Source organism: Lissotriton helveticus, chromosome 3_1, assembly GCF_964261635.1.
Source record: "Lissotriton helveticus chromosome 3_1, aLisHel1.1, whole genome shotgun sequence".
Classification (NCBI taxonomy): Eukaryota; Metazoa; Chordata; class Amphibia; order Caudata; family Salamandridae; genus Lissotriton; species Lissotriton helveticus.
The window spans coordinates 1,097,545,837-1,097,573,456 of record NC_136061.1 but is presented as its reverse complement, the minus strand read 5'-3'; the positions used below and the strand labels follow the sequence as shown (position 1 = coordinate 1,097,573,456).

General features: G+C 44.3%; 1 protein-coding gene across 8 annotated transcripts in view; it reads right to left on the bottom strand.

Moving 5' to 3' along the window:
• The window catches only part of RBMS1 (RNA binding motif single stranded interacting protein 1), a 764,797-nt gene that overhangs the window by 92,420 nt on the left and 644,757 nt on the right, over positions 1-27,620 (bottom strand). For 3 of the 8 annotated variants that reach the window (XM_078681675.1, XM_078681668.1, XM_078681674.1), the window contains exons 7-10: positions 26,033-26,148; positions 16,074-16,135; positions 15,865-15,958; positions 4,954-5,004 (exon numbers count right to left, since the gene is read on the bottom strand). In XM_078681675.1, the coding sequence (XP_078537801.1) occupies positions 4,954-5,004; positions 15,865-15,958; positions 16,074-16,135; positions 26,033-26,148 (323 nt within the window). The remainder of the gene's footprint in view (positions 1-4,953; positions 5,005-15,864; positions 15,959-16,073; positions 16,136-26,032; positions 26,149-27,620) is intronic. The other 5 variants (XM_078681673.1, XM_078681667.1, XM_078681672.1 and 2 more) reach the window with 3 other exon arrangements.

Genomic DNA, 27,620 nt, shown 5'->3' with positions numbered 1-27,620 from the left:
TAGGGATTTGTGGACCTTATATTCTAGAGGTAGCAGAGGAGGAGAGGAGTTTTCCTGGAGAGCTGTGGGGTGCAGGGGCTTTCAGTCACAGAGATGGCTGAGGAGAGACAACGGAGGAGATGGTGAACGAAAAATGCAGGAGGCTTCTCTGTAGAGATTATGGAAGACAGAGCAAGAATTCAGTTTATGACTCTGTCGAGTCGACACATAGACTTTTCATTTGTAATGTTTTCTCTGCAGATTTTCTTTTCTCTTTAAAATGCCAATAGCTCTAACTTTTGCAAAGGCGAGACCGTTGCATTGTAAATGCTTGTTGTTTATGTATTTGAAAGAATTGTGCTTCTAAGGTTAATGCCTGGAGCTCACCAACACACCTGAGTGAGGTAATGGCAACTAGAAGGAAAATGCTACTTACCCAGTATGCATCTGTTTGTGGTATGTAGATGTGTTAGCAAGAAAGAAAAACAAAGTGCAGATATCCGGACCCAAAACTAGATGGCAGGCTTATGTAAAACATGTGATCTACAGCTCACATGCCTCGAACATGCCACTTTCCATGATAGAAATTAAAGTGGGCACAAGTGTATACGCTCAAATGTATGACCTATGAGCCTAGTAAGCAGAATGCTTAGGTTCCAGGAGGGTGCTGGAGGCACACAAGGGGGAATGACTCATTTGAGGTCTTCCATAACTGCTTTAATAACAGGAATTCTGAAGAGTGACAGATACTATCTATTTTGGAGATAGGCAGGTATTGCAGAAAGATGTAATGGAATGGAAGTGTATGCCAAATTGGACTTTTGCAAATGAAGTAAATAGCAAATGGTGTCCTGCACAGTGGCCAAATTGTTACGATGAGCATCTAGGGTTCTGGGTGCACTATTTGTCCTTGATCCTGATTGAGAAGGTCTGGCCTGTTGAGGAGCTTCTCATGTGGGACTACTGAGAGATCCAGAAGCTTTGTGGACCAGGGCTGACATGCCCAAGAGGGAGCTAAGCTACTAGGATCATGGCGAGAGATGTTTGCTTGAGTTTCAGAATCCTAAATGGAATGAAAGGGAGAGATGGGAAAACGTAGGCAAATATCCCTTACCACCTCATCCGGAGTGCGTTGCCTTTGGATAGTGGGTGTGGGAACCTGGATGCGAAGTCTGGCCATTTTGTGTTTTCTTTTGCGGCAAACAGGTTTATGTGAGGAGCCACCCATTTTTAAAGTAGGGACTGCAGACTTGTGGGTTGAGTTCACATTTGTGAGTCTGTTGTGCAGGGCCACAAGATGGTTGTTCGTACCCGGCAGATATTCCACCAACAAATGAATGTGATGGCGAAGAGCCCAGTTCCATATGGTCGCAGAGAGGTGTGGCAACTGGGAAGACCGTGTCCCTCCCTGGTTTTATAGATAGTACATGGCGGTCATATTGTCCATCCTGACTAGGACAACCTTATGAGATAAATGGGGAAAAAATACTTTCAGTGAAAGGAACACTGCCTTATGTTCCAAGTAGTTGATGTGTAAGGATTGGTATTTGGCATCCCAGAGACCTTGTATTGTGTGGTTTTTGAGATGTGCACCCCAACCTGTCTCAGAAGTGTCTGTAGTTAGAGTGATTTGAAGAACAGGGTCCAAAAAAGGATTACTCCTAAGTATGCTTGAAGTTGAAGAGGTTGAAGGAGAGACTTGGGGACATTGATGGCGAACCCCAAGTTGTATAGCTGGTCTATTGTCATCTGTATGTGTTGCTGACACTGCAGATTGGTGTTAGCTTTGATTTGCCAATCGTTCAAGTACAGGAATACATGAATGCATTATCGACGTAGATGTGCTGCTACTACTGCTGTAAATTTGGGGGTGCAGTTTGTTATTAGTTTAAATCAATATGGGATGACTTCCGGGTAACTTTTATCCCCAACTTATTTGACTTTCTCCTCTACACAGGGACTTAACATGATCCGTGTTTGGATACAACACAAGAGAGTCCCATTTAAATCGAGTTGACATTACCCTACGAGGTCAGTTCTCAGCTAATACGATCTATGCGTTATTGGATTTTTGCATTTCAAGAGTACATGACCCTACCACTGTGTATATGTGTACACACACGTATACACACACACAAAGTACTGACTATTACAGGGTCTAACCACTAATGGGGGTACCGTGTCTGATTCATGGTTCCATACCATAAGTACTTAGTTGCTTATTTATGTTTGATATCTTTCGTGTAACTTATGTTTTACAACATATTACTAATCCCCAATAAAACACTAGTAGACTATAACTATTAAAATACTTAAATCTGAACACAACTATGCGCATGTCACGTTAGATCAATGATAGCACTAAAATCATAGAATCTTCAGGTTATTTCTCTGCCAGACTTTTTTCCATTTTTGTATAGTGGCGCTGACACGCTTTCACAGTTGTCGAGTGCGGTATTTAACATACGTCATAGTTACTTAGAGGATTTCCACAATTGGAGACCGCACCAGCATATGTAAGTTTACTATTACGAAGGCCGTGAACTGTATTCCACCTTCAACATGGGGATGTTAATCTCTGACCCTTTTTTTGCATTTTACTTTTATGTTGGACACTAAATCAACGATCTTCTTAGTTACGGACTAGTGGTGCCTACAGTATTGTAGGCATATATGTTTTTGTATTATTACACAGACTTGAAAAAGTCACATCAGTGACGAAACACGTGTCTGCTGCTTTCCATCATCACTGAACATTGCTGCTTTGAATGGAAATTGAAACAATGAAGAAAGGCTCAACAAGAAACTGTTTTCTTTCTGTGCAATAGATTTTTGTTCTCTCTGATGATTTACACCTGTGAAAATAATTAAACATATCTTTATGAAGACCAATGAATGTCAATAACAGTGATCATATGTAAATGTGGAGTATTGGGGTATATTTCTCACTAATATCCCAAGAGTCTGGTTCTCCTAATGGTTCTCCTAAACCCCCTGTTGGCGAACCTTCAGGTGTATGATCTAGAGAGTCCTGATGTGGAGCAGAAGATGTGGCGGTGGTGAAGGAGGTGGTGGATGATGATGATGTGCAGGGCTTGCAGCCCTGTCATTTGCCTTGTTTTCTGGAAGTATAGGAATGTTCAAGTCCTCCTCAAATGCGAACTGCCTCTGAGGAGGAGGTGACAAAAGGATTCACCTTGTGCCTTCTTGAATAAGGATCTTCCCCTGTTTAATATCTATCTTTTCAAAAATTGACTCATCAAAGTAACTGAAGAATGCTTTGAGGGTTTGAGTTCGATTGATTTTGGAATCGAGGCTTTAGATGGCTTCTCTTCCACCATCAAATGAGATGGAGCTGGCTGCCGCCTCGGTTCCGAAAGCTTGGTGGAGACCAAAGAATGTGCTTGATCTGATGAGGTCTGTGCCGAAGCAGAAGACTTAGGTTTAACTGCAGTTTACAGTGCCAGGCTTGAAGGCGGGGCATCCAAACTCTCTTTTCAGGTCAGATTATTGGCCGAAAGCTGTGGTGGTCTAGCAACCTCTAGAAGTTAAAGGGGCAAGTATTTAGAACTCTTTTTCGCAGGGTTCGGGGCAACAGTACTCATGTGCTGCCTGGGACGATGGGTGTATTCGAGCTCTTCCTCCATATCTGAGCTGGAGATCTCCTTGACAGAGCATGTTACATCCTCCTCCTCACTTTCCGGCTTTTCCGGAGCGTGCTCCACACCAAAGATGCAGCAAGACATTTCCAACCGGGGTAATCTCTTATACAGCGATCCTTATTCTAGCTACAGTCCACAATCATGGCACGGTTACACGCCTTCGTGGTTAAAGGAAGGAGCTGTGATTAGTAAGAGCACCTACAACTATCTTTAGGTGGTGTCCTACTCTCCCTCCTCGAAGTACTGAAGGGACTGGATTTATCCAGAGTCTCCTCTCTAAACTGGGTTTGAACCACGAAGCTGGTGGAGAAACCCTGTGGCACCCAGTTGACAGGAATGTAGATATATACCTCCTTCCTTGAATAAAAAAGTGGGGGAGGGCCTCTCTTGGACCCAAAACAATTATGGAAGATTTCAAGATAAAGATTTGAATTGGGGAGATATCGTGTTTTTCCTGAAGAAGGTGGTGGTCAAATAATAGTACCCACTGAAATGCGTCAATGCTTTTATGAAAAAGTCCATTGTAGATCATTGAGTATAATTGTTATACTAAACAAATTATAAGAGAATGAGTTGTCTCTTTATGTAACAAGTGATCTATGTCAGATTGGTGTAGTTCTTTTTTGACTAGAAATAATGTTCTTGCTTGCTCTACCATACTGTATTGTCCCGTTTCTGTATAATAACTTTTTATGTAACCATTTGATTCTTTTTTTTGTAAATCTAAATAATGTATTGATACCTGAATGGTTTTTTTTTAAACTATTTTTTTAAACTGAGGAATGAATTCTATTTTAAGAACATATGAGTTATAACATGTTTTTAATAGATGTATAATGAACTATGCAAGGTTCAATTGACCCTTATAGAGTTTTAAGGATTTGTGGGATTAATTTTATTTATGTTTTGGTGATCAATAATGTTGCGATTGAGCATGACAGTAATATGATTGCAGCTACCCAAAGGGGATCGTTTTTGTGACTTTGGTCTATTTGGTGTCCTACTCCGGTGTAAAGGGGCTCCTCTCTTTCCTTTGAGACAACCCAATCTGCAACCAAACATGATTGAGATTTTGTCTCACACTAGCAGCAAAAAATTCTCTACAACATGAAAGTTCAATAGTCCCGCTAGCTTACTTAAAGCACTAATTCTGTTAAGGCCTATTGATTTTAAAATGTATCATCATGAGAGGCAAGCTGTGCTGTGAACTATTTTCTCAAAAGAAACGCAATCACATAGGATTGTGCAACTCCTTAAGAGTATGCCTTCTTTCTCCTTTTAAACTGTAGCAGTGGAAGAGATCTAAACTTACAGGGTGTTGCATGATGTATTGTTGAGGCTGCATCCATGACGGACTCTGAACCTAAAATGACAAAAAATATAAGGGAGTCAAATTAACTGTTGCAGAAAATAATGCAAGTTACATGAACTCATCACGCTTTCAGTTAACATATGCTAAGTTTTGAGAATCTTGGGTGGAATCAAACCTAAGTAGTTCTGTGGAGGAGGAGATACTGTGAAACTTGGGACCAAGATCATAACAAAAGAATGTCCTTGCTTCAATTACATGCACAGCGAGCTACTAAAAATTCAAGTACTGTCATACTGCATCTTACTGTTTTAGTCTGCTCATTCTGTCTCTAGCTCTGCGCATGCTTGTGTTGGTACCACTGCTCTCTGCAATGAAGCAATATTTCTACCTCATCAAACTCCCTTGACTTCGCTCTATGATTAGTCTATGGCACATGTAAATTTGGATTTTTCCCTATTTATAAAGCTTAAGTGAGTTCCAAAACTAAGCTATTTTCCAAGCTGCTCTTTCTTGCATTTATTCCACAGCCCAATGACTATTTCCTGATCTCTCTCAGGACATTGTATCATTGCCCAAAAGACTAGACAGCTGTACCAGCTGCTGCATGAAACCCAAATGTAATTGTTAGAATTCTAGATTGAGAAAACAAATCCAATAATTAAATGTTACTGCCCGCAGCTCTGCAAGTTAACAGTATATATATTTGCCTCTGCAGACCACATAAGGCGCTATTAAATGCATGTGTGCAAAAAAGAATGTGACCCCTTAATCTCACCTAGGAAAATCGGGTACTCTTAACAAGTGAAAACTAAGTTTTGCTTGGTTTTCTAGGGCAAATAATAACAGACCACTCAATCATTTATCTTCTCACTCAAATCAACACATATGAAAGATAAACAGAGAGTGTAGCCCATAGACTCCACAAACTTGCCCAAAGTAGAAGTCAATACAAAATGTATTAACAAAATGTGCAGTTAAAATTAATCATATCGTAAATGTATAACATGTAATACTTTAAGTCATGTTGACTTATGAATGTATGATACAAGTAAATACAGCGGAATTTTGTATATTTGTCTTGTACAGCCTTGAGGAAGTCGCGGTTTCACACCCTTATGCGACGAAACGCGTTGGCTGTTGCTGGAAAGTACTGATTAAAAGCGGGACAAAAGGAACCCCTACACAAAGAATTTATTGTGGAATGTGTTATTGAATCACTGTACATATTTATCACTAATAGGGAAACCTTGTTTACTTAAACGTGTGCTTGGGAGTAGAAATTAAATAATTTTAATAGCATGGGGGTGATTGACTTATCAAATGCTTTGTAGAAGCCCGCAAAAAACCCATCCGGGCGAGGGGCTGTATCTCATTACAATGCTCCCTCTTACCCTGTCCCAGGCCTTCCATCACAAATTAGATGTTCTACAATCTAAATTCCTATGGAAAGGGAAAAAGGCTAGAATTAGCTTTAAAAAACTACAGCTCGACAAATTCCTGGGTGGGGTCAATCTAGCTGATTTTAAACTATACCAGGTTGCCTTCCTTGCCAAACAAGGCTCTTACTGGCTGTCACCACCAGCTGAATACTCTCCGGTATGGCTTAATGTTGAGAAAGCCCTTTTCGAAAATCTTGCTCCAGCGTCCATCCTCACTGCTAAAATGAATACGGCCAGTTGCTCAAAGTCCATCTTTAAAAATACAAGACTTGCCCTCCTAAAAATGTATAAACTCCTGACTGACCATGTAAGACCCTTTGACTGGGAGTTGCTATGGCATAATCACTCAATAGTATACAAAGGTAAACCACTACACAATGTGATCTGGATTAATAAAGGTATATTCTTCCCACATCAACTGTTCAGTAATTCTTACCCCCTCTCTTTTAAAGAACTCCAAACCAAATATGACCTAGAAGCAATGGAGTTTTACAACTTTTTGAATATAATAGCAGCAATCTCCAAAGCAAAACTGTCCAAAAAGCCGCCCTCTCTACCAAGCTATCTAGCTACCCTCAATAAGCTGGGCCACCAGGTCTCCAGGCTCTACAAAATCCTAGGCCGCAGCAATCCAATCTCAATAAAGATCTTCGACAGTTCTGGGAATCTCACTCATCGCTACCAATTTCAGACGTGGATTGGTCCAAAACCTGGGAATCAACCATGAGACACAAAATAAGCCCTACACTCTCCCAGACAAAGTTTTGGCTTCTCCATAAGGCTTTCTGGACATCGGCGCGTCTCTTCTCACACAATATTAGAGACGCCACATGCTGGAACGGTAACGAGAACGATGGTGACCTAGAACACCTTTTAGTACGCTGTGCCTGTGTTACATCTTTCTGGGACAAAGTCTTTGCATTTCTTGGAAAAGTTTTCTCCTTCTCCCCACCAGAGAGTTGTCTACCTTAGTACTTGGCTTCACTAAAGCCGATTCGCTCTCGGATAATGACAGAGCCTTAGTTGACCTTCTGCTCACCGCTGCTGTGAAGATAATTCTGAACAACTGGAAAAACACCCGTAAAGCTTCCTTTAAATGTTGGTTAAACTGGATCACCAATCTGAGAGGTGCTGATAATATCTCACTACAAAACACCCCATGGCACCCTCCTCATAGACAAATGTGGATTTCCCTTGACAATTATTTTAGCGTACATAAACCTCCTTGAATTTTCAACACACTTCCCAATCTTCATGCCATATATACTTACCACCGAGCCTAATCTGTAACTTACTTGACTGCTCCAGGTACTCTATCCCAGAAAATTTGAAGACTGCATTACCTGTGTCCACCATCCTAGTGTAGATACTATATATGATGTTTATGACTGATGCTATGCTGCTTTACATTTATTGCTTTATGTTTCTCTTAGTCTTTAATTTACTCCTATTCCTTGTGCTTGTCATTGCCCATACAGATATTTTCCCATTGATTTTATTATTGTAATCCCCATCACACTACTTGTATCCATCATTGTCGCTTATGTTTTTATTGTATGTTTTTGTTTTGGAAACTACCAATAAAAGTTTTGTGAAATAAAAAAAAAGCAGTATCTCTATGGGCTGACTGAAAAGACCTGCAGGACCGAACATCCAAATGCCCTTCTCCGCAGACCTGGCTATTGAGGCAGTAGTGCTTTGTCAATGGGTGCCCATGGTGCAGGCTGACAGATATCCATCACAGGCACCCATGTCCTAACGCGGTATAGCAGCCTTAACACTGGAGGAATATGCTCTGAATCCTTCTGGAGGCTCCTTCTTTGCTACCACGTAACAGGTTTTAGAACAGAGGACTAACCATCTGGAAAAAGTCTGATTCTGCATCGCTTTGTCTTTCTTTGACCGCATAAAACTCCACAAAGAGTGGATTGTAACCCAATGGTCTTTGGTTCAATAAATATAAAAACCAAGCTCGCTTTTGGGTTATGGCTTATGGAGTCTATTCTCATCTTGGGGGTGGGGGAGCGCAAAGAATCTCATAAGACAGATGGATTGGAGGATGTGAAAAGAGGCCACAACCTTCAGGGAAAAAGCCAATTTGGTCCTTAACACCAGCTTGTCCATAAAGAAGGTACTGAGGGCAGCATGACCCTGCTCTGTTGCTGCAAAAGAAAGGTACTCCCAAAACGGAACCTGATCGAAGGACAGATGCTCATCTCCAGAAGTGGTCACCCTCACGACCCAATCCGCGATCACTAGAATGACTTGGGCTTGGTTATTTTTGATCTTCTTAAGAACTCAGTGCAGGACATATAGTGGCGGAAAGCCATACAGGAGTCCTGAGCTCCACTCTAAGCAGAATGCACCTCCAAAAGAGAGCCTTCTTGGAAACTCCAACACGCAAAGTGTTGACACTGTACATTCTCTGTGATGTTGAAGAGATAGAGTCAGGGCTCTCTCTATTGTTGGAAGATGACTTGCGATCTCCAGGTGCAGCTGTCATTCGTGATCCTCCAAGCGTCGCAGGCTCAGTACATCCGCCTTGGCGTATAACGATCCTGTTAGGTGGTGTACAAAACGGGGGTGATGACGTAACAATTCAGCCAGGTCTAGAATCCCACTTGATTCTGATAGTTACAATATCATATCGGGGTGGTGTTGTCTGTGAGGACCTGCACCAGCCTCTTTTAATGAATGGCAGAGAAAGTTTTAGCAGGTTGATGTGAAGGCACCAGGGTATTTTGATCTCCACCTCTCCTAGATGACCTTCCCAGCCATGCAGTGGCGCAAACTGCTGCTGTACTGAAGAGTTGGCATCTGCCATGATCAACGAGCAGAATGCTGGAGGCCAATAGATCCAGAAGGCTCAGAGCCGTCCTCAGTGTGACCCAGGACTGATACTGAAACATTGGCATCACATCCCGAATGTCATGGACTCATTTCGGAAGGAAGGCTCGGATATGCACCGCATCCATGAAATCCTAATCCGATGAAAGGGCGCCTTTGAAAATTAGTCAGGTGTGACTTCAGCACACTCATCGTTAGCCCCCAAAGAGGTACAGAAGTTTGCCGATATCTGGAAGTTGTCTACTACTGACTGATGAGCCTGCCTTCAACAGTCAGTCAATGGGGTAGGGGAAGACTATTAGCCCGGACCGCAGCGTGTAAGCTAGAATCACCGCCATCATCTACATAAACCCCCTGGGGGAACTAGTGAGGAGAAAAAGGGAGCACAGCAAAATGAACAGGCCCATATAGAACCTCAGGTAGTTTCTGTAGGCCTCCAGGTCTGAGACACTGAAATAGGCGTCCTATAAGTCCAACGCCATCATCCTGTCTCCAGGATCCAGACAGAAACTGGAGTAGAGTAAGAATCTTGAATTTGTCCTCCCTCAGGAAAAAGTTGAGGGGTCGATGATCAATAATATGGCAACGTTTTCTGCCCTTCTACAACACCAGGAAATTGCAGCAGTGACACCCAGTTTCAATACCAGAGGCTGGGGCCCTCTCTATGTGTATTTTCTCCAAAAGATCCGGGACTTCCTACAGAAAAATGAAGAAATCGTTCTGAGAGAGCAGCTCTGATGTAGGCGAATGGTTGGCCGGCGGAAAGGAATAGCAAGGCTTAGCATCTTTGGAATATCTGTAGTGCCCACCTGTCGGATGATGCTATTGATTGCCAGCAGTGGAAAAAAATGAGTGATCCTGCCTCCTGTGTGGTGGGTGTGTGCCATCAGACGAGAACTAAAGCAGCAAGGAGGCTGGTTGAGGTGTCTGGCAAGTAGGTTGTCCCTGGTGGCCTGGGCATTGCCTAATAGATCCCCTTCTGTGCCTTTGAAATGGTTGGGACATCTGCTTTTGGGATGATGAGCCTTTACACTGCCTGAAGGCAAAGCCCCTATAGAAATTGACGTGGGTACTTCATTGTGAGTTGAGAAAGGCTGAGAAAGAGTGTGGCTGCTCTTCTTTCTTTGAAGTGCTCAAGAGTGGAGTCAGCCTTCTCACCAAAGAGGCAAAACTCATCGAAAGGCAAGTTCAAGAGTGGCACATGAAAAGCCAGTGGATCTCATCCACGTGGTGCCACAGCACAATGTTAGTTCAGACTGCTCAGCCCAAGCAGTCTGTGGTGTCTAGTACTGAGGGGATGACCCACAAGCCCCCATCTTTGCCATCCTGATTCATCTGTGCTAAACTGATCTGAAACTCCTCAGGACCTGCAGGCAAAAAAGCATCCACTGAGTTTCAATAATGTATGGGAGATTTATCCCAGCAAACAGCTGCCATTGATAGACCTGAAGGGCAAGGATAGCGAAAGAAAACATCCTTTTTCCAAACGCTTCCATACTCCTTGACGCCATATTGGGTGGGGTCATAGGAATTCGGCAGAGATTGTTACACATTTGGCTTGAAGTCGGACAGAATTATTAACTCAATGTCTTCTAGCGGGGTCCATTCTGGTGTCGAGCCATGTTCAGGAGCCATAACTGGTGCCAAGAGTGAACCTGCTTGGGTCTTCATTGACCCATCGAACCGTGGGGCCCGAAGCTTTACCAAAGGAAACTAAGATGAAGCATAGATTCTTTACACACTTACATTTGGTATGGCATCGGTGACAGAGCCAGAACCCCAGGAACCAGTTGCGGCTTAAGTTGTTACTTCCGGGGAAGAGTAGAGTTGATGCGAGCTACATGTAGCCACCTATCGGTGTGCAGGGACATGTTGAAAAGTCTTCTGGATCCTGCCTGGAGCTTGAGGATATTCTAAAGGTGAATAATCTGCAGTTCTATATATATCCATCGGAAGCACTTCGATAGGTTTGACTCATTATGGAAAATGTTTATAAACATATAGAGAAACAAAACTCAAAATGGCTCAGTCTAGGTCTTAAAAGTGTATCCTCTGTGGAAGCCCATACTACAGTCATTCCCCTAAGGTAGGGATTGTAAACTTTGCTTAAGAGATATAAAACAGAATCAATCGTACTATTTAATCACAACAAACTCAAATACATGATTTATCTCTACTTTTCAAAAGCAAAAAACAAACAATAAAGCATGCCAAGTCGTGTCTGTGCTCGCTCAGCTCCTTGGGTGTGGGGAATAACTGATCTGTATTCAAGCCTCATATACACATACTAAATTACTACAAATAATTACATACTTATTTTTAAGACTTATAGTAAAGATTTAACATCTGACAGAAGAACTGAAAATGAGATGAAAATGTGTTAATCATGTCTCAAGCCGTGTGAGCAACATGCTATTTAGATTAAGCAAAACAACTCAAGCCTGGGCACAAAGAGTAACACAATTACGTCCCCATTAGGTCCCAACATGCAACCCAGTTCACTCCCACCACAACCCATAAAAACGAATTTCATAAATGTCTCTGGTGAACACTATTTGGCATACTGATATATACACCCACACTTCATAAAGAGGGCCACCCTTAATCTAAGACTACCTGGTATTCATAAGACATCAATAGGAAGAGAACCATCAGAGAACTAGAACAATACGATCATGCTCCAGAACGCCTTCTAATACCGAGCTGCATGGGCGGCATCTAAGCTCACCACCCATTAAGCCAAATCTAAGTGAAAAAGTTACATAGGCTAACCAATTCAAGACAGTTAAGCACTACATTAATTAATGTATGCTGCCTGTCATCCCAGGCCTGCACATAAATGTCAACTGACACCAATTATCATTTCATCAACTCAGGTGACCACACTAATCCCAACGCAATCCCCTTCATTGCCCAGTCCCCGTAGAACTTTGAACCACTTCTAAACAATGCCATGACCAAAATTCTGTAATCCCTGAAGGCCACAACATACATAAAGAAAAGCCTATCCTTGTCTAAGAAATACTCTACTTTACCGTCATTGCACCCTATCTTCATCTCCTCCCTTTGCAGTGGTCCCCTTCCCATCCTCCCAAAATAATTGGCTGTATACATGCTCTCCTTACGTCTACAAAATTGCATTATATTTCTATGTATGTAATACTTCATCTACAGCCCTAATATGCAATCATTTTTTTATTAAGTCATCCAGCAGCACTTTCTCCCACCAGCTACTTACTACACGTATACATTTGCCACAGAATGAAAATCAGTACCAATCACAGTAATGTGTAGGTACATTTGCAAAGACCCTAACAAATCATTGAAACTTAAATACTCCCAATAGTGGCCTCTCCTGTTCACAAAACTGAACCGGTCTTCAGTCAGAGATGGCAAAGTTTGGAAAGACATACCTCAGTCGACAGGAATGGTATGTGATGCATCACCAATGAGTGACTGTGCACTGTACATGTGCTAATTAAGATCAACCAATTATTTTGTAATGTAGATCTTACTATTGAATCACATGCTTCGCATCACTTCTGCACTTTTTTGTAATGTAGAAATGTTTTTGTTTTAGTATTTCCTGTTTTTACCACGAATTCCCACCATGCATGTACATCAAGACAATAAAGACATGTGGGAAATCGGTACATAAATTGATGTGAACATGTGTAATGGATAAATGTCTGTCACAAGAGGAATAGTGTCAGAGGTTTTTCTCTCGTAGTGTATGCCTTGGTGCATTTGGCAACTGCCTACAGCCATTGGAAATTATGTCGCCACTTGCATGAAAAAGAAATTACCTTTCGCAAAACCGTACGTTGGGTGCATTTTAAGGACAGCCTTATCCTTCTGAATTTATAATAAAAGTTGGTCTGCAGTGAGCATTTGTTGCACACATTTGCCAGAAGAATGTGAACACAAATAATAAAATACCTTGGGTGGAATGTCTATTGTTAGGCATTTGCCCATCAGTGACAACATTACAGAGGCCACACTATTTGTAGGTATGTGGGTCTAAGCTGCCACTATTTGTAGGTATGTGGGTCTAAGCTGCCATCCCTTGGTCAGATAAGACATTTAGGGGAACGCTAATAACTAGTGGCTTGAATAAAATACACTACAGCCAAGGCCACTGAAATTATTGTGCTCACACTGTTCTCAACAACGTTATGGCTTTGTAGCATGCCATATGATATACCATCTACAGCATAATTTGAGCTTTTAAAGAATATCTATTGTTCTCTGAAATGGAATGGACATTAACAAGAACTTTGTATATAAGGAATCTCATTCAGTTACTCGCACTTTGATAATGCTAACTTGCCCCCTTTCTCCAGTGATTTTCTGTTTCCATGCACTAAGAGGTGAGAATTTCAAGCAGACGGTGTTGCTAACCTTATAAGATGGATTGGTTGCAGGAAAATCCTGACCACAGAAGGAACGAAAGCCTTCAATTTTAAACTGGGAGGATAGAAGGATTCATGTTTTGACAGAGGACGTCACTAAAGGTTCTATCATGGGTTTCAAAGCAGTCGTTTATTTCCAAAGAACTCTCTAAATCACCTAAGAAATTTTGCATCTCGTTTTAAGGTCTCATATTTTGAACATTACAGTGCTTTATACTGTCAGACATTTACGAATTAAAAATATAATAAATGAGACTGTTCAATTAATGCTGTTTGATGGCAAGGGATGGTTTGAGAAGCCCCATGGTGTGAACAGAGAATAACTAGGCACTGATCTCCAGAATCCAGTTTTGGAACCAAAGCTCGCATGAGTAGTGTAAAAGAAGTATACCTTCAAGAGGAAATGTGGAAATATCGGATTGTGTTCTGCAGAGTGCAACAATGTATGTGTCTTACACTAATAATTTTACTCTGATGTAGAATGAACAGTCTTCATAAAACTGGGTGCACTCACTTTCAGGCTGGACAATAGGTATGATCTCCAGGCTTTGAATTATTTTAAGAAGTCCTAGTACTCGGTCCTGACCCTGAAGCGTGCCATGACTGTTAATAGTATCTGTTGTAATGTGCCTTATGTTTAGAAGGACACAGCCTCAAAAGAATCCACCTACCCTTCATGATTTTGTGGAGTTTCTTCTAACAAGGCGTGTTCATGAACCCACAGCCTGGTTCAGAATCATCCACAGCCACATCACTGGACAGATGTCAAACTGCTTTATAATTTGAAGCCTTGGTTCAAGTACCCTATTTATGTATTATTAGAACTGTGAAGCCCTTAGACTCAAAATGCAGACAAGCCTTGGACTACGGGTAGAACAAGCAGAGTGGAAGCAAAGCCATGTAAACCTCAAGGAGCACCATTGACAGCTTTTAAAAGTTTTTTTTTCTTTAAACATCAAGGCAATGAACTCTTGAAAGGTACCCATTACAGAAAAAACTACCTGAAGATGCTTTGAAGTTGAGGGGCAATGCTGACAATGAATAATGATCATTGTTAGTCACCAGGCCTGCACAGGACCAATGCAAAGATTTACTCTTGGAAAAAGAACTTAATATTTTGATCTCAACTACTTGATAGCCGTATTAGGACTAGTGTATGGACTATAATAGGATTCAAGCTGCAAAGCAAAAGATTTCCGTTATTAAAAGAATTTGTTTTTGTTTAACTTCCAATGGCAGTATCTGAAAAGTAGTAGAGGCATTACATTCTACGAACACTTCATTATTCCTTTAGCTATTACCTTACCGTTTCATATTATTAATCTCTTACTATATTATCTTTATATGTTATGAATAATTCACCAGACACTCACAACACTAATACTTATTTGTGGAACTGTACTCATTCTCTCCCTGCAATATGTACACTAGTCTTAAGTTAGCTCACCTTTGTGAAATCATACTGGAGTAAATTTCAATATTTTCGGCACTTTTATGTACATGTCTACATTAAAGTGTTACATTATTTGTGCATTACTATCCTATATTATGTAGACATTTCCTCGGTCGGTTTTGTCTCGATAAGTATTTCATGGGATACAATTATTTCTCTGTAAGGATGATGTAAATTTGTATTAGAACATTGGAATGTTGGGAGCTCCATTGTAAACAATGGAGTGCTCCCTGCTTCTAAAGGCCGGTAAAGGCCTGCAAAGCAACATTCCAATGTTTTACAAAAGCCTCCCGGAGCACAAGGGGATTTAAATCCCCTCGAGCTTCGAGAAGCCTTTGTTTTATTTGTTAGAACATTCTGCCCTCTAGTGGCAGAATGTTCTCATAGCCTTATAGCCCTTCGTAGCAGGGCTATACCGGCTATTAAAGTCCTGTCTCTTGTTAAAGTCCCTCGCCTTCGGCTTGGGCCTTTAAGGCGGGAGCAGGCCTTTAATAGTCGGTACAGCCAGCTACAGCAGGTTATAAGGCTATAATACTGGTTTGATGCTACTTATTTGTATCCTTATTTGATTGTATGAACTTGCCTTTTCCTCCTTGATAAATGCTCTACTGCCTATTCTTGGGCTGTATATGCTACATAAACGACAGTTACATTTACATAGGATACTCAAAAAGCAATTCATGTATAGAAGCTGTACAGAAATTTCAAATAAATTAAAATCCCAATTACTTTGTGGGGCCTGAGAATGTACTGTACAAACCTGGTATGTTGACACTGGTGACGCAATGTATGGCGTAATAGATGTCTGAGTGATCATTCGGTTTGTTGCAATACTGTATGGTGAAGGATAAAATCTGTATTTAAAAAGAAAACAGGGTTAAGTTGAAATACACTGAAACATGAATGTTCATAACTACAAAGCTACATACTACGAACTAAAAGATTTAGTTTTTAGTTTTAGAATATCACCTTCTGACATACCCATTTTGCAAGGCAGCTGTCGTCGGATCATAGGTCAATGTCATCCCAGCCTAGAAAGAATGAAAAAGAAAATACTTTCAGAAATCTGACATTTTTTTCAATAACCTCTACTCAAATATTGTTTACATTTTTTCTTAAATTTAATATGCAACCGTATTTTAGCTCAGCAGTCACTTCACTCTCTTATACAGAAGGTGACGATAAATGTATCGAATAATTTAAATAAACTCACATTTTCAACCTTTGTCGTACACTGATTTCTAACTGCACACAGCTGAAACGGTCTACCATAATAGCACACACTTTACTATCTATTTCTTTCGTGAGATGTCCTGCTAGCTCCATGTAAACTCCATTCATATAATAAATCTAACAGATTGTGTGATTTTGTAGTGCACAGACCAGTGCTCTAAACATTGTATTGTCAGAGGGAGAAGAGATACACTGGCTTGTTTAGTCAGAAGGCAATATGGTTGGAACATCTACACAGGAGGTAATTCGACAGAGTAGAAGACCTAACCCGAAGATTTGGGTGCAGCAAATGACCTAGCTGCAACTGTCTCACATGGTACAATGCAGCCATAGCACAATTAACTCTGTGGGTAAAGTCGGGGACCAGGTTAAAAAAAAGAACAGTTTAACATGTACCTAAAGGCAACACCAAGTAGCAAAAAACAGTCTCCAACAGCTGGTAACATGACCTTCATTGACAGTGGCCTCAATGTTAATGTTAAAGTCAATGTAAGTGTAACAGGGAGGAGCAGACCCATGCCTAAACCGCAGACACAACATGGAAGGAGTAGTTTCTGTCCTGTAACTCCAGTTCTGTAGTAGGGGTATCTCTGTTATAGTCATAATCTAGTGAATAGTCCCGCCCATGTGCGTGGACCCCGGAGCAATCAAAAATAATCTCTTACAGTGTCAAAAAATGCAGAAAATGCATAGACACTTAAGAGAGAATTTAAAGACAGATAATGCAGCCAAAAGGCTACACTGTCCAGTACTTCAACTAGAAATTTCCACCATAAAATCCACAAAACAGCAAAGCCTGTACAGATTTCCCTTGCTTAACAGCAAAATCCCTCAGGAATGATAGAGAGAAGAACCTGGACAGACAAGCCCCATAGGCTGCCATTATGTGGCTTAACTAGGATACTGTGCCTTTAAGAGAACCTTCCAGAACCTTCTCTCAGTATCCCAGAATGCATAGCAGGTCCAACTTAGCCTCAGTTCTTTTCGAGGGCGTAGGAAACGCCAGACCTGTAGCATTATGATCATGAACAACACTCCACCGGGGAGGCGGGAGGGCGCTTATGACTATAACAGAGATACCCCTACTACAGAACTGGAGTTACAGGACAGAAACTACTCCTTCTGTAGTAGGGGATCTCTGTGTATAGTCATAATCTAGTGAATAGAATGGCAAGCCCATCCCCACACCAAGCGGCGGTGGAGAATAAAATAACGCCACTACTGTGCGAACAGATTCCGCAGTGAAGCCTGCCCAACCTGAGCGTCTGCCCTGGCATCAGTGTCCAGGCAGTAATGCTTAGCAAAGGTATGGACCGACTTCCAAGTGGCCGCCTTGCAGATCTCTGCAATGGGAACATTACGGAGCATAGCTGTCGTAGCAGCCTTGCCCCTGGTGGAATGAGCCTTAGGCTTACCTCCTAAGGTCTTATTAGCTTTGTAGTAACACAACTGTATGCAGGACACAATCCACCTCGAGATGGACTGTTTAGAGGTAGCAAGACCTGTCCTGACTGAGCCCTAATTGACGAACAATTGGTCTGACCTACGAATATCTTTAGTCTTATCAAGATAAAACTTCAGCACCCTCCGCACATCCAGGGAATGTAAAGACCTTTCCGCCGGAGATGAAGGATTCTGAAAGAACGTAGGCAAAGTGATAGTCTGATTGATATGAAAATCAGAAACAACCTTGGGAAGAAACTTAGGGTGAGTACGCATAACAACTTTAGCATTATGAAATACAGTATAAGGTTCTTGGCAACACAATGCCTGAATCTCACTCACCCTGCGGGCCGATGTAATGGCCACGAGGAACGCCGCCTTCCAGGACAGGTGCTGCAACGAAGCCTTATGAATGGGTTCAAAAGGCTCCTTCATCAATCTGGACAGCACCACATTCAAGTCCCATGAAGGCGAAGGAAGCCTGACAGGAGGGAACACTTTCTTCAAGCCTTCCAAAAAATCTTTGATCACAGGGATCTGGAAAAAGGAAGTCTGTGAAGGGCCTTTCCTGTAGGCAGTCAAAGCAGCCAGATGAACCTTAATGGAACGGACATTAAGGCCCGACTGCGCCAGATGAAGCAGATATGGAAGGATGACATCTTCCTTGCATGACGTAGGGTCATAGTTCTTAGACTTGCACCAGATGCAAAACCTCTTCCACTTGTAGGCATAGGAAGTCCTAGTGGAAGGTCGCTTAGCCTCCTTCAGTATGCCCATACAATCCTCTGGGAGATTCAGATGGCCATATTGCACTATTTCAGGAGCCATGCCGCCAAACTCAAAGACGAGAGGTTGGGGTGCACCATCCGCCCCCCGAACTTCGTGAGAAGGTCCGGCCTGCACGGCAGCTTCATGTGAGGAAGGAGAGATCGGTGAAGCAGGTCCGTGAACCACCACTGTCTGGGCCATTCCGGGGCAATCAGAATCATTCTCGCCCTGGATTGAGACAGCTTGATGAGAACCGCCGGAATCAGGGGAATTGGTGGAAAAGCGTACAGAAAGCTGTTCGACCAGTTGATCCATAACGCGTTCCCCAGCGTCCCTGGCTGGAAGTACCTGGAGGCGAAGCCTCGGCATTTGCTGTTTTCGGCGGTGGCAAACAGATCTACGTCTGGAGTTCCCCACCTTGCGAAGACTTCTCCTAGTACTTCGTCGTTTATGACCCATTCGTGGTTTTCCTGCACGATTCTGCTCAGTTCGTCTGCCTGAACATTCTGCACACCAGGCAGATGGGTGGCCGTTATCGACAGTCCTCGAGCCAGAAGCCAGTGCCAGATCGCCTGCGCCTCCTGCGACAGAGTGCGCGATCTCGAGCCCCCCTGCTTGTTGAGGTAATACATCGTAGTCGTGTTGTCCGTCTGAACAAGCAGAGAGTTGGTCTGAAAGGACGGATGAAAGGCCTTCAGTGCCAAGTGAACAGCTCTCAGTTCCAGGAAATTGATGTGGTACGTGGACTCCGTCGGGGACCACGTCCCTTGAATTTGTAGATCTCCGGAATGCGCCCCCCAACCTTGGAGAGACGCATCCGTCACGATGGTCTGTGTGGGAATGTCCTTGTGGAAGGGAACGCCTCTGAGGAGATTCTCCTTCGAGCACCACCACTTCAGAGACTGAAGAGCATGTAGAGACAGTCGTATCCTGTCGTCCCAAGAACCTCTCCTCTGGTCCCACTGATCCTCCAAGCACTCCTGCAGAGGACGCATCTGTAGCCGTGCGTGAGGAGTGAGAAAGATGCAAGAGGCCATCGATCCCAGTAGAGAAGACACGGTCCTCACAGTCGTAGACGGAGATTTCATGAGAGCCTGAGCCTACCGAACGAGTGATAAACGTCGCTCTTCCGAAGGAGACACGCTTGCTGACAGCGTATTGATGGAGGCCCCCAAGTACTGGATGCACTGCACCGGAATCGGGACCGACTTGGACATGTTGATGTGCAACCCCAGCTTGTTCAAGAGAACGCACGTCTTCTGGAAGTGTGCTCGGGCTTCCGAGAAGGAGGAGGCTTTGATCAACCAATCGTCCAGGTACGGGTAGACAAACACCTTGTTCTTCCTCAGGTGTGCCGCTACCACTGCCATACATTTTGAGAATGTCCTGGGTGCAGACTTCAGTCCGAAGGGCAGCACCGTGTACTGATAGTGATTGGTGCCGACTTGAAAGCGCAGAAATTTTCTGTGTTTGCATGCAATGGGCACGTGGAAGTATGCGTCCTGTAGATCTATGGCACACATCCAGTCTCCCCGTTGCAGCTGAGGGTAGATCTGATGCAACGACAGCATGCGAAACTTTTCTCTGCGAATCCACTTGTTTGCCTGCCGCAAATCCAGAATGGGCCTGAACTCGTTTTTGTCCTTCTTGCGGACAAGAAAGAACCGAGAGTACAGACCTCTTCCTCTTTGAGACAGAGGTACGTCTTCGATCGCCCTTTTCCTTAGCAGAACGTCCGCCTCCGTCTGAAGCTCGCGCAGTTGATACTGCGAGCTGACGGGAGGAATCGATGGAGGAGGGCTGGTGAAACGTAGACTGTATCCATTGCAAACAATATTCAGCACCCACTTGTCCTGAGTAATTTTTCTCCACTCTGCCAGAAAAAATTGAACGCTTCCCCCCACCGGAGCGGGTAACGGACGAGGGGGAAGTAACAGCTCAGGGACGGGACCCGGCCGGGCCCTTGGTCGCGGTAGAGGACTGTTGACGACCTCTACCACCCTGCCGCTTCTGGAAGGGCTGCCTGTACTGCTGCTGCTGCTGCCGCTGTTGATGTTGACCAGCAGACTGCCCCCTTCCACGACCCTGCGCCCCAAACCGACGCTGGTACTGTCGGAAGGGTTTCTTTTCCTTGGGCTTTTCCAGGCCCACTGCCGTCAGGGTCTCCGCTTCGGCCTTCATCCTGGCCATCTCATCATCCGCGTGCTTCCCGAAGAGGGTATCTCCGGAAAACGGGAGATTCGCCACGCGTTGCTGTGCCTCCGGTTTCAACGATGTCAACCTGAGCCAAGCATGGCGTCTCTGGTGAATCCCGTGGCAATATCCGTGCGCGGACAGCAACGATATGTCTGCTGCGGCGCCGATGGCCTGATTAGAGACCAACATCCCCTCCTTGACGATCTCCACAAAGTCCTCCTTGCGGTCTCGAGGGACGAGATCTGCGAACTGCTCCATCGAGTCCCAAAGGGACCGGTCGTAACGTCCCAGCAAAGCCGAGTCACTGGCTGCCTTCATGGACGAGGCGGATGTCCCACACGCCTTGCGACCGGCAGAATCGATCCACCGGCTCTCCTTGTCCGGAGGCACCGTGGACGCAGGGGAGGTGGCATGAAGCTTCCGAGCAGCAGTCACGATGACTGAATCCGGTACCGGGTCCTTCCTCAAGAAGGCTGGGTCTGAGTCCGGAGCCCTGTACTTTTTCAGTATCCTGGAAGGGACAGATTTCACCGTTGCCGGCGTCAGGAATAGCTGTTCGGCGGGCTCAAGGAGCCCCGGCACCAGAGGTAACAGGGGGCGAGACAAGTGCCTCTTGTGTAAAGTCTCAAAGATTACCGAGGTAGAAGCCGTAGGCGCTTCAACCTCAATGCCCAACTTCGCCGCACCACGCAGGAGAACCTCCTGAAATGTGCTAATATCGTCTATCGGAGACACCCTAGTCTCCGGCGAATCGGACAGCGTGGGCGAGTAGGAACGGGTCCCAGAAGGAGAACGTGACCTGGACCGACGTCTCTTGTGATGATGCCTGGATCGTGATGAAGATCCGCGGCCACTCCTTGATTTGTCCCGTCTCCCCGAGCGAGACCTCGACCTCTTGGGCCTCGGACGCTCCTTCGGCCTCCCAGGGTCAGGAGCTCCAGGCTTCTTAGGAGTCTTCTTCGGAGGCGTCGGGAACTTAGGCATCGACACCTCCCCCGGTGGGATCGGGGGTGGAGGAGCAACCGGACGCGGGTCCCGCGGAGCCGGCTTCGGAGGCGGGGTAGGGGCCTTCGGAGGAGGACCCTTCGGCACAGCCGGCCGCGGAGGAGGCGTAGACGGCTTCATCGGAGTATCCACCCCGGAATGCGCCGGTCCCGGCGAGCCATCACCTCTACCAGAGAGTGGGGAGCCCCCCACAGTCCTGGGCTTGTCCTTAGGACCTCCAGACGCTGAAGACCGGTGTCCAGACGACGACCGATGTCCCCTCGACGTCGAACGGTCCTTCGGCGTCGACCGAATCACACTCCTCGACGTCGAACCGTGTCTCCGTCTCGACGTCGACCCTGACCAGATCGACGAGCCACGAAACCTCGACGACGGGCGATGGTGCCTCGACGGCGACCTCGACCTCTTCGCCGGTCTCGACGTCGACTTCCTGGATCGCTTCGACGGCGACCCTTTGGACCTTCTAGACGTCGACCTCTCCAACCTTCTCGACGTCGATCTCCTCGACCGTCTCGACGTCGGCCTTTTGGAATGCTTCGACGTCGACCTCTTCGGCGCCGGAGATGCCTTACGTCTCGACGGCGACCTTGACGACGAGGATCCCCTCGACGACGATGTCCTCGACGGCGAACGGCGGTGTCGCCTCGACGGCGAGCGCCGACGCCGGGCCCTCCGATGTCGATCACTCGACGCCGACAGCGACGACGAGGATATCGACACCGGCTTCGACGGCGGCCGGAACACGTTCCTCGACGTCGACGGGCGACGTTTTCTCGACCCAGAGCCCTGGGGAGACCTGGAACTGGCCGTTGACCGTCCCCTCGACGTCGTGGTCAGCGCAACTGACCCAGACGGAGACCTTGGGCGCGGGCTGGTCTTCCTGCCCCTGGGGAGCCCCCCAGAGGCCTCAGCATGGGTAGAAGGAGCCCCTCCTGACCCACCTCGTGCCTTCAGCTTTCTCTCCTCAAGGCCCTGAAGCCTGATCTTCTTCCTCTCCTTCAGGGTCCTTCCAGAGAAGCTTCTGCAGATCCTACACTCCTCAGGGATGTGGGAAGAGGGAAGGCAGAGAATACAGACCTCATGGGAGTCTGTCTTGGCCTTCTTTCTTGAGCACTCAGGGCATTTGTCGAATAATGCAGGCATTATTGGACAAAAAAGAGTGCAGAAACACAGAAAGAAAGTCACCAGAGTACTTTAAAAGTACCAAAAGTCGAAATCAGTGTAAAACACTAACAAAAACCCTTGAAAGGGAGAGCTCAATGCTCCAGGGTCCTGCTTGCAGGAGCCGGAAAAAAGAACTGAGGCTAAGTTGGACCTGCTATGCATTCTGGGATACTGAGAGAAGGTTCTGGAAGGTTCTCTTAAAGGCACAGTATCCTAGTTAAGCCACATAATGGCAGCCTATGGGGCTTGTCTGTCCAGGTTCTTCTCTCTATCATTCCTGAGGGATTTTGCTGTTAAGCAAGGGAAATCTGTACAGGCTTTGCTGTTTTGTGGATTTTATGGTGGAAATTTCTAGTTGAAGTACTGGACAGTGTAGCCTTTTGGCTGCATTATCTGTCTTTAAATTCTCTCTTAAGTGTCTATGCATTTTCTGCATTTTTTGACACTGTAAGAGATTATTTTTGATTGCTCCGGGGTCCACGCACATGGGCGGGACTATTCACTAGATTATGACTATACACAGAGATCCCCTACTACAGAAACCTAGTATCTGCCACATGTGGCAACAGGCACCTGCCGCAAGATCTCACTCCCGGTTACATTTAAAAAGCAGGAGACAATATATTGGCTCTGGTATCACATCCCTTAACTCATTCGAGGAAAATGTGTCTTCCAATGCCTTGGGAGTATGGTAAGCTTGAGACAAAGCAACAACCACTGGAGGTCTCTGTAACTATGCAGCATGAAGAACCAGCTTGTGAGACAAAAGGTCTGGTAAAGTGCCTCATCTCGTTTGCTCAAATTATTCAAGGGCTCTCTGCCTTTTCAACCCTGGAAAGAATAGCAGACACTAATAGTTTAAGGTGAAAATCTGTAGTGATATTTGTATTGTAGGGTGTCTGAGTTGCAAGTCTACGTTATTGTTGTGAAAAGCAAATAGTTTTAATTTCCTTATAGTTTTAAACCAAACAAATTTAGTGCAGTTTGGGAAATTAATGGGAAAAAAGAAGCAATTTTATGCAAACCCCACCATTTCCGTTTATTTATTTTACCTGAACCTTTGGAGACAATCAAGCTTAATTTTAATTCCCCTTCGAAAATACATTTCATAATGTCCACTGCTATAGTATTCTTACCTGAAAGTATTTGCATTTACAACATTTTAATATTTTGTATTCTAGCAATTTTAGATCCTCCAGTCTCCTCTTAGAGGATCTGCAGTGAATAACCTACTGCATTTCGGTTCCCTGTAGTCGGTTGGTTTTCTCTAGCTACTGGTTCAAAGACATCCCTCCTGAAACACAAAGTGCTAGTGGCAATGGATCCCGGCTTCTTCTGCTTACCGTGCTCCTTTCTATTTGAGCACAAACTGTTGGCCCTTTTCTCTGCCCTAAAAGATGACTTGATAAGCTTTGGTTCATAAAGGCTACTCTTATATTATGTAACCTTGTAGTGGGCGTTCGTTCCTGTACTGTCCAATTGTTTCTACCACTGTGTCCCTATACCTCATAGCAAGAATCAACAGTTATAAGAATAACATAATTGACCAATCTTCAAACTTTATTCTGCCTGAACCCAGTGGCAGAGGTACTTGGGTTGATATGACACCTCTGTGAAAAGGGAATGATCTCCTTTGCAACCACCTGCATGTTACTTCTGAAGGCCTTACTAAGAATCTCTGGTAGACGCGTCCCATGCGTCTTACTGTTGGTCAAGCATCAATCTACAACGCGATCACGGTTTACCAGAATCCTTTGTTCTTCGTACAGTTTAATATTCTAATTCCCGCAGGCAGTCTATTTGCTTGTAGGTAAGCCCTTGGCATCTGTTTGGAAGGCTTTACTGTAATGTAAGTGGAAACAATTTACAGCTATCTTTATTATTCTATGTGCCACAAGTCAAACTGATGAACCTGCATTCTTAGCCTCCTCCTCTGAGCCTCCAATTTCTCTTGTACTCTGTAATACTCATCTGTTTGGATTACTGTTCAAAATAACTGTAGGCGGGTTTAAGCTAACGAGCTGGAGTATAAATACATTCTATACTTCCTTATTCACTGTACTGTAAATGTGAGTAAGGACACAGACATTTCCTGGGCTGGGCTTCCTGCGCTGTCCCACCCCTGGCCTGAGCTAGGTCAGAGAGCTCAGCAACAGCAGCTGCACGGTCTGTCAAAAGTCTGAATGCAGATTTCTTCCTCATCCCTCATAAGCAACCGCCTGCAGAGCATGCTGCCGATTTGTCGACCGATTCTCTTATGCCTGGTTCTCTTCCATAGAGGTACTTGCTCGTTTTTCCAGTTCTTGTGCACGGTCTAACTCCAGGGCCTGCTATTCAAGGCTATCTTGCTGCCAGATGTCCTCTAATTAACCTCACTCTTGAAAACCCCTACTGGAGGTAAGCCAGGGTACAATAATTGGTGCTCATATTCAATAGCAGGTGACCATAAGCACAGCGGAGTGACAGCAGCCACAGGCACTTTAAGAGGCGCCGTAGAGAAATAGGGTCCACAGGCCCAGACATGGTAAATGGTGCTACAGTAACAAGCAGAGCAAGAAGACCCAAATACAGACATGTGATAAATAACCTGTGGTTATTAAATGGCTAACTCTACTTTTTATAGTACAATACACAATCCTACACAGAACGAGAATTTGATCTGGCACTAAAACGATTTAGGTAATACAAGAAAAACTTACTTGTGACTTACAGGCGCAACAACAGTATAACAAAGTAGCCCTCCGACTCGAAGTATAAGACATAAATAATAAAGTCAGAAGCTCTTAGCTTGCTCAATTAATAAAAATATTCCAAAACAACGAACTGCCTACATTTGAGTGCGTTTGATTTACCGTTAGCACTTTGATTTCTTGAGACCACAGAAAATAGGACTCATTGGGTCCATAAAGTACATTTCATGTGTACTCAGCGTTAACTGTTTTTCATAGTTCAAAACCTTCTTAAGTGTGTTAAAATAAAACTGTGTTTGATAAAACCCTATATTTTACACCCACCCATATCTGTAATGAGACAAATACAAAACCACTGTGTGACCGGGTTCATGTTTCGAACTGTTCATTAATACACATCCACACGGAAGCATTAATAAAAGGACTTACAAGTCTCACCTCGCCCTCTCTAGGCCACGCTCTACCATTCTGGACATATTTGTTCTGATTCTGTCGCTTCTTCTGCCCTCCATCAGCAAACTTACATAACAGAGGTTCTGAAGGAACTAGTAGAGGAGAAAACACAAAAAGCATACAAAATATTACAATATCATTCCCACCAGCAATATACAAATAACAAGCATTGGCAACGCCAGTAGGTGTTGCTTCTGCAAAAGCTAGCTTTGCCAATTTCTTTTAGCTGTGTAACCTTGTTTTTAAACAAAGACAACATCCTTCTTTTACAATCATTTAGTGTGAACGTAGCTGTGCAGTGTTTTGGATTGTGACCAGTGATGCTGAAATTATTCTAAGTGGCATTGTTTCTAGCTCGCAGCATGGCTCTAAGAAACGAGCACTGGCATAGCCATAGAAAATAGGTCACGCCTTTGGGACCTTATAAGTGTTTAGCCATGCACCAAAGATATTGTGCTGGATAACTAAACACTCATAAGGTCCCAAAAGGGAGACCTATTGGTTATGCCAATGCTTGTTTTTTGTCAACGCCATTCATCAACTCTCTGGAGCAAGATGTCCGCAGGATCCTGGGGGATGCTCAGATGGTAGGGATGTGCCGAAAAGCGCCATTCCAGAGGCACTTTCCAGTCCAGGGCTCTATTTTCAGAAATATCTGATTCCAGGTGAGTTATTCGGACGTGTTTCCTTTAACAAAACCAAGCCTTCAATTACCACAATGCAGTGCACCAGGCTCTCAAATGATACCATCAGGCTGAAAAATGTATAAACCTGTGCAAACCTGCTTTAGAAAATTTAACTAACATGAAGATTTATCTAAAATGCCATAGTACTGGTTACAGAAACTCAAGGTGAGTTTGGGGTGTAATTGTCACATTAATACTTTTTTTATAGTTTTTTTTTTGTTAATTGTTTTACCGTCAGCATCCGGAACGCATACAGCCGCACAGGCAGCAGAAGTGGAAGTTCCCTCCCAAAAATGAGACGAGAAACATGAATACAGATTAAGTATTTGTTTTTTTTATGTTTTTATAAAGCGAACTACTTTGCGCCCTCCGAGAGTAGGCTGAGAGAGGAGGGTGGAACATATACGTAACCTCCCCTCGCGTCCTCAAAGGCACAGCAGAGGAGGTGGGTGGAAGTGTAATCCCAGAGAGAAAAGTCACAGCAAAAGCAGTAGCAGTGCAGAGCTCCATGCACACTGAACAGGTACAGCGGCTGCAGCAGCAGCACCACACGCCCTCTCACAGCCACACAAGGCTCAGGGAATACAAGCTTCCCCCAGGCACGCCAAACCACCATTCCTCATATCAACAGAACATATACAAGTCTGATAACAGAAGGACACAGCCCCTTATCCACAAAACAACAGCGTGTGTGCATGCACACAAACTGTGCACCAAAGGCAGCAGTTGTGGAAGCGTGCAAGGATGCAGCACTACAATCGCAATGTGAATGAAACCGCGGCTCATCTATAAATACAAAATAGGAAAAATGTCTAGAGTAGATTAGACAGGAGGTGACGTTTTACCGCATGCTTCTATGAATAGTATATCTAGACACA